Raw genomic sequence first — 6,411 nt, 5'->3', positions numbered from 1 at the left:
CTTATTTTTATTTAATTAAATGTATCTTAATTTGAATTTTAGAGAGAGAGAGAGAGTGGAGATGGAGAGCGAGAGCCAGAGCGAGAGAGAGAGAGGGGAAGAAGATAGGAAGGTAATAGCTAGATAGTTGACTATACCCAGTAAGCCTGCCACTTCGTAGGCTTTCTTCTGCTCAATGGTCTCATAGTTCAAGGCCTCAAAGAACACATCCAGGACTAGGATGTTATCCCTAAAAGAGACATCGATAAGATCAGATAACACTTCAATCATGTTAAAGAGAAGACAATACATTTATCTTGATATTGTCATCCTATTTAACTATCAATCAATGCACTGGTAAGTCATCAGTCATTCTTCACACCGTCAGTCTAAATCCATCAGTTTTTTAAATTGTATTTTTTGAAAGTTTTATTAACCATCAGTCTTTTCAAAGTTTGTTAATCTTTCTGTCAATGGGGAAATAGACATACAGGGCATACTATACCTACTATATCAATAGTTGTATTATCAATTGCCATAAGTAAGGGTACTTATTCTRCTACACTGAACCATATGTCCCATACYATGTCATTAGTAGAGTAGCATCTCAACTGATGACTGCATCCACTAGAGAATGCCTATTGTTATTATCATCAAAACCACATTATATGATAACATGACGGATCTCTTCAATACCAGGCTTCCAGTTCTCTTTCCCATTAGTCTGAGCGTCAAAGACATCTCAGTGTAATATCTTCACTTTCCACCCACACACTCCTTACTATTACTACATATAATATATGTGATACTGTAGGCTGATGTATATTAGATTTTTCCTTCTAATGCATTCATCTGTTCCTCTGGAGCCTCCTATAGGCAGGTACTTACGTGATGTATTTCTCAGAGCGGTTGAACTTCTTTTCCAGGTAGCGTGCTGAGGTCTTACTGGGGATCTTGACCATGGACAGCTCCTTGTTGTAGCGTGTCATGTTGCATGGTGTCCTACAGATGCAGTTACTACTCTCCAGCATTGACAACTTGGCTACAGTAGAGAAGACAGGGAGACATGAAGGAGAGGATGAAGGGAGGGATGGAAGAGGGGTAATGGGTGAGGATGGGGGAGAGAAGAGGGGTAATGGATGGGGATGGGGAGAGAGAGGAGAGGGAGAGTTGACCTTAGTTTGAGGGCAACTGAGGGTACAAACACAAACACACACCCATCTCAACAGCATTCCCTACAGTATATACTAACAGTATTTAACAGTATACATGTTTTACCTGGGACAGTGTACTAAAGACATAATGATGGGAGAAAATAAATGTTGATCCTTCTGCTTCCAGGATGATCTATTTGTACATACTGAAGGGGGTTAGTCTAATTGCTACTGATATTTTGTTATGGGGTAGATTTAATATTGCAGATAGATTGTGGCTTCTATCAATATAATTTTATTTTGTATCATTTCCAATCCCCCATATATATTTTTTTGTAAATATGTACAGTACCAGTCAAAAGTTTGGACACACCTACACATTCAAGGGTTTTTCTTTATTTTTTACATTGTAGAATAGTGAAGACAGCAAAACTATGAAATAACACATAGGGAATCATGTATAAACCAAAAAAGTGTTAAATAAATGAAAATATGATTTTATATATTAGATTCTTCAAAGTAGCCACCCTTTGCCTTGATGACAGCTTTACACACTCTTGGCATTCTCTCAACCACCTTCACCTGGAATGCTTTTCCATTTGAGCTTAGTGGGACTATCATTTGTTTTCAACAGGACAATGACCCCAAACACACCTCCAGGCTGTGTAAGGGCAATTTGACCCTTATAAGGACACTCTCCTTATTAGGGTCAAATTGCCCTCACACAGCCTGGAGGTGTGTTTGGGGTCATTGTCCCGTTGAAAACAAATGATAGTGCTACATCAGAGGACCTGGCCTCCACAATCACCTGACCTCAACCCAATTGAGATGGTTTGGGATGAGTTGGACCGCAGAGTGAAGGAAAAGCTTCCAACAAGTGCTCAGCATATGTGGTGGAAAGCATTCCAGGTGGAAGGTGGTTTGAGAGAATGCAAGAGTGTTTTGGTAAAGCTGTCATCAGGCAAAGGGTGGCTATTTGAAAATCTAATATATAAAATCATATTTTCATTTATTTAACACTTTTTGTGAGTAGGTGTGTCCAAACTTTTAACTGGTACTGTACACACACACACACACACACACAAATACATACATATACCTTTAAAAATATATTTCCTTTATTATTTTCCGCTAACCCTACCACCCTTCCCCTAATTGGAGTAAACTAACGAACAACAACACCTAGGCTTTTACCTCCGGCTTATACACACTTTTACGGACACAATCAATTTTACAATAGTTATATTGTTTGTTTTTAGTCCTGTCCTTCCTCTACCCTCAACCTCTCCAAGGGAAGCACAGCCGAGAGCTGCCCAGTGACACGAGCCTACCAGACGAGCTAAACTACTTCTATGCTTGCTTCGAGGCAAATGACACTGAAACATGCATGAGAGCACCAGCTGTTCTGGAAGACTTCTCCGCAGCCAATGTGAGTAAGACCTTTAAAAAAGTCAACATTCACAAGGCTGCAGGGCCAGACGGATTACCAGGACGTGTATTGCGAGCATGCGCTGACCAACTGGCAAGAGTCTTCACTGACATTTTCAACCTCTCCCTGACCGAGTCTGTAATACCAACATGTTTCAAGCAGACCTCCATAGTCCCTGTGGACAAGAACACTAAGGTAACCTGCTTAAATGACTACCAACCCGTAGCACTCACGTCTGTAGCCATGAAGTGCTTTGAAAGGCTGGTCATGGCTCACATCAACACCATTATCCCAGAAACCCTAGACCCACTCCAATTTGTATACTGCCCTAACAGATCCACAGATGATGCAATCTCTATTGCACTCCAAACTGCCCGTTCCCACCTGGACAAAAGGAACACCTATGTGAGAATGCTATTCATTGACTATAGCTCAGGGTTCAACACCATAGTGCCCTCAAAGATCATCACTAAGCTAAGGACCCTGGGACTAAACACCTCCCTCTGCAACTGGATCCTGGACTTTCTGACGGGCCGCCCCCAGGTGGTAAGGGTAGGTAACAACACATCTGCCATGCTGATCCTCAACACAGGGGCCCCTCAGGGCTGTGTGCTCTGCCCCCTCCTGTACTCCCTGTTCACTCATGACTGCACAGCGAGGCACGACTCCAACACCATCATTAAGTTTTCAGATGACACAACAGTTGTAGGCCTGATCACCGACAACGACGAGACAGCCTATAGGGAGGAGGTCAGAGACCTGGCCGTGTGGGGCCAGGACAATAACCTCTCCCTCAACGTGATCAAGACAAAGGAGATAATTGTGGACTACAGGAAAAAGAGGACCAAGCACGCCACCATTCTCATTGACGGGGCTGTAGTGGAGCAGGTTGAAAGCTTCAAGTTCCTTGGTGTCCACATCACCAATAAACTAACATGGTCCAAGCACACCAAGACAGTCGTGAAGAGGGCACGACAAAACCTCTGGAGATTGAAAAGATTTGGCATGGGTCCTCAGATCCTTAAAAGGTTCTACAGCTGCACCATCGAGATCATCTTGACTGGTTGCATCACTACCTGGTATGGCAACTGCCCGGCCTCCGAACGCAAGGAACTACAGAGGGTAGTGCGTAGGGTCCAGCCATCCAGGACCTCTATACCAGGCGGTGTCAGAAGAAGACTCCAACCACCCTAGTCATAGACTGTTTTCTCTGCTACCTCACGGCAAGCGGTACCGGAGCACCAAGTCTAGGTCCAAGAGGCTTCTAAACAGCTTCTACCCCCAAGCCATAAGACTCCTGAACATCTAATCAAATGGCTACCCAGACTATTTACACCGTTGCTACTCTCTGTTGTTATCGTCTATGCAAAGTCACTTTAATAACTCTACCTACATGTACATATTACCTCGACTAACTGGTATATTCTCACTATTGTTATTTTACTGCTGCTCTTTAATGACTTGTTACTTTTATTTCTTACTCTTATTTGTATTTTTTATTTAAAAAACATAATTTTTAAAATATTTTTTATATATCTAAAAAAATACAAATAATTAACTGCATTGTTAGTTGTGGCTCGTAAGTAAGCGTTTCACTGTTGTTGTATTCGGCGCATGTGACTAATACAAATTTGATTTGATCTATTTGCCATATATTTTTAACTGTGCTGTTTCACAAAAGTTCTGAACCTATATACATTTTACAGACACAGCATATTTTACATTTGTTATCTTGTTGTTATTAGTCCCACCCTTCAGCTTCATTCAACCCCTCCCATCTATCTCTTCACACCATCTATATTGGATTTCCATTTGCCATTTATTTTCCACTGTGCTGTGATGCTTCACAAAAGTTCTGAACCTTTCTATTCTCATAGTTTCTACCGATTGTAAATGAACTATTACCCTCAACAACTGTGGACACTGTAAATGCCCTCATGAAATACACAGGAATGTTTTATGAATTTTCCAGACATTTCTATCCATTCCTGGAAGTATAAAAATACTAGTCTAATCTGTCTGGTCCTATCCAAATCAATTTCCTCTGACAATAACCAGTCTCACTCACATTCTCAACACATTCTAGCCTGCTGCTGGGTTCCCTTAATGCATAAAAATATCAAATCTGATCTCCCAACCCTAATCCCTCACTGTGACAATAGTATGGCAGTCTCCCCAGCTCGCCCTGGGCAGGGCGGAGTCTCCCTTGGATTACTAATAGCCTTCAGGGCCAAGTGGTCACATAATTGCAACAGGAAATTCAATATGGCACCTCAGTCGCTTTTCATTCTCATTCAAATAAGGGGTTATTGGATCCGGGTAGCAGTGTGCATTCATAACCCTGATTTACACACTCTCTCCCTCTTTCTATTTCTCTCTCCCCACATCACAATCTTACTCTCTTTCCACTTTTTCCCTACCTCTCTCTCTATTTCCTTCGCTCTCTCTCCCTCTATCGTTCTGTCTTTCTCTCTCTATTTCTCTCTCTCTATCCACCGTCTCATCTCTGTCAAAAACAATTATTCTAACCAAATCATCTGCTTTATTTCATATTTCCAAGCTTATTAAGAAATAGTGTTTTTAATGACTTAACACTCTCCATTACGCTGTCTTTGGCTGTGAACAGAATGTTGTATTTAAGCTAGCAGTTGTTCAACCCGGAGACAAGCTAATCCTTTTATTGTAGGTTTGGTTTAAAACCATTATGTGAGATGAGAGGATCTTCTGTCATTCATCCTGCAATGAAACCGCATTTCTAAAACGATTACGCTAGTAATGTGATTGTATGATCACGTTACTGTGGGCAATGCTATCCAAGTCAACATTTCACAGGACAACAACTGTCTGTGTTTTCCTCAGTGTGTATAATTAGGCACAGAGAAGATTTCTGTGTTCCTCTGTAATCTAGTCACAGGACCCTTCAGTGAGAACAGATGCAGCTGTCTTACATTAAAACAGCAGCCACACTGTTTCTGTCTCCCAAACTTCCTGACTGACACATTGGTATAAAAAAAAGAACAACTTCAAACTTTACTAAGTGAAAACGGTGCGGTGGGAATATCAAATTGGTTCAGTCTAACTAGGAACTGATTTGCATAGAATTATTGGGTCTGTGTCTTGGATGGAATAAGCACAGCCATTTCAAATTAAACCAATTCAGGAGGAGCGAGAGGGAGCGAGAGGGAGCTGGCCAGGCTGGACCAAGCACAAGAGGGTACTCTAGCTCTCCACAGTCCCAGTATACATACCTTGGCTTCACATCCTCCTTATTTGAGACACATTGCCTACAGTGGACGAGCCAGGGTCAAAGCGTAATAATTGCCAGTGTTTGTGTGTGTCTGTTGCATGGTAGGTAACAGAATGAGAGAACTCCTCCCCTTAATGATATCAGCAGGGGAGTTAGACACCTCTACTACACAAAACACATAAACAATTTTTCAATCAATTTAATTTAGAGGAATAAACAAGGTCATGTCATCTGATTTTCATTTATCCCTTCAGTAAAGTATTAGTCTGTGGTAAAGGTTAAGGTATAAATTAATATATAAAAACAGCATAATAAAAAATTAGACAAAGGAGAAAGTGAGAATAAAGTCAATATCCCAGTTTTACAGAAAATAACAGTTCAATATAGATGGGCTTAGGCACAAAATGAGATCCTACTGTATGTGAATGATCCTACTGTATGTGAATGATCCTACTGTATGTGAATGATTCTACTGTATGTGAATGATCCTACTGTATGTGAATGATCCTACTGTATGTGAATGATTCTACTGTATGTGAATGATTCTACTGTATGTGAATGATTCTACTGTATGTGAATGATTCTACTGTATGTGAATGATT

At 41.0% G+C, this 6,411-nt stretch overlaps 1 protein-coding gene across 1 annotated transcript in view; it reads right to left on the bottom strand.

Moving 5' to 3' along the window:
• Positions 1–6,411, bottom strand: part of LOC112071153 (acid-sensing ion channel 2) — a 42,452-nt gene continuing 36,041 nt past the window's right edge. Inside the window, exons 5-6 of the mRNA XM_024138616.2 lie at positions 868–1,021; positions 1–229 (exon numbers count right to left, since the gene is read on the bottom strand). Of these exons, the coding sequence (XP_023994384.2) occupies positions 16–229; positions 868–1,021 (368 nt within the window). The 3' untranslated portion in view covers positions 1–15. The remainder of the gene's footprint in view (positions 230–867; positions 1,022–6,411) is intronic.

This window comes from Salvelinus sp. IW2-2015, unplaced genomic scaffold (genome assembly GCF_002910315.2).
Source record: "Salvelinus sp. IW2-2015 unplaced genomic scaffold, ASM291031v2 Un_scaffold1532, whole genome shotgun sequence".
NCBI lineage: Eukaryota > Metazoa > Chordata > Actinopteri > Salmoniformes > Salmonidae > Salvelinus > Salvelinus sp. IW2-2015.
The sequence above is the reverse complement of the archived record's forward strand: the minus strand, read 5'-3'. Positions and strand labels throughout refer to the sequence as shown.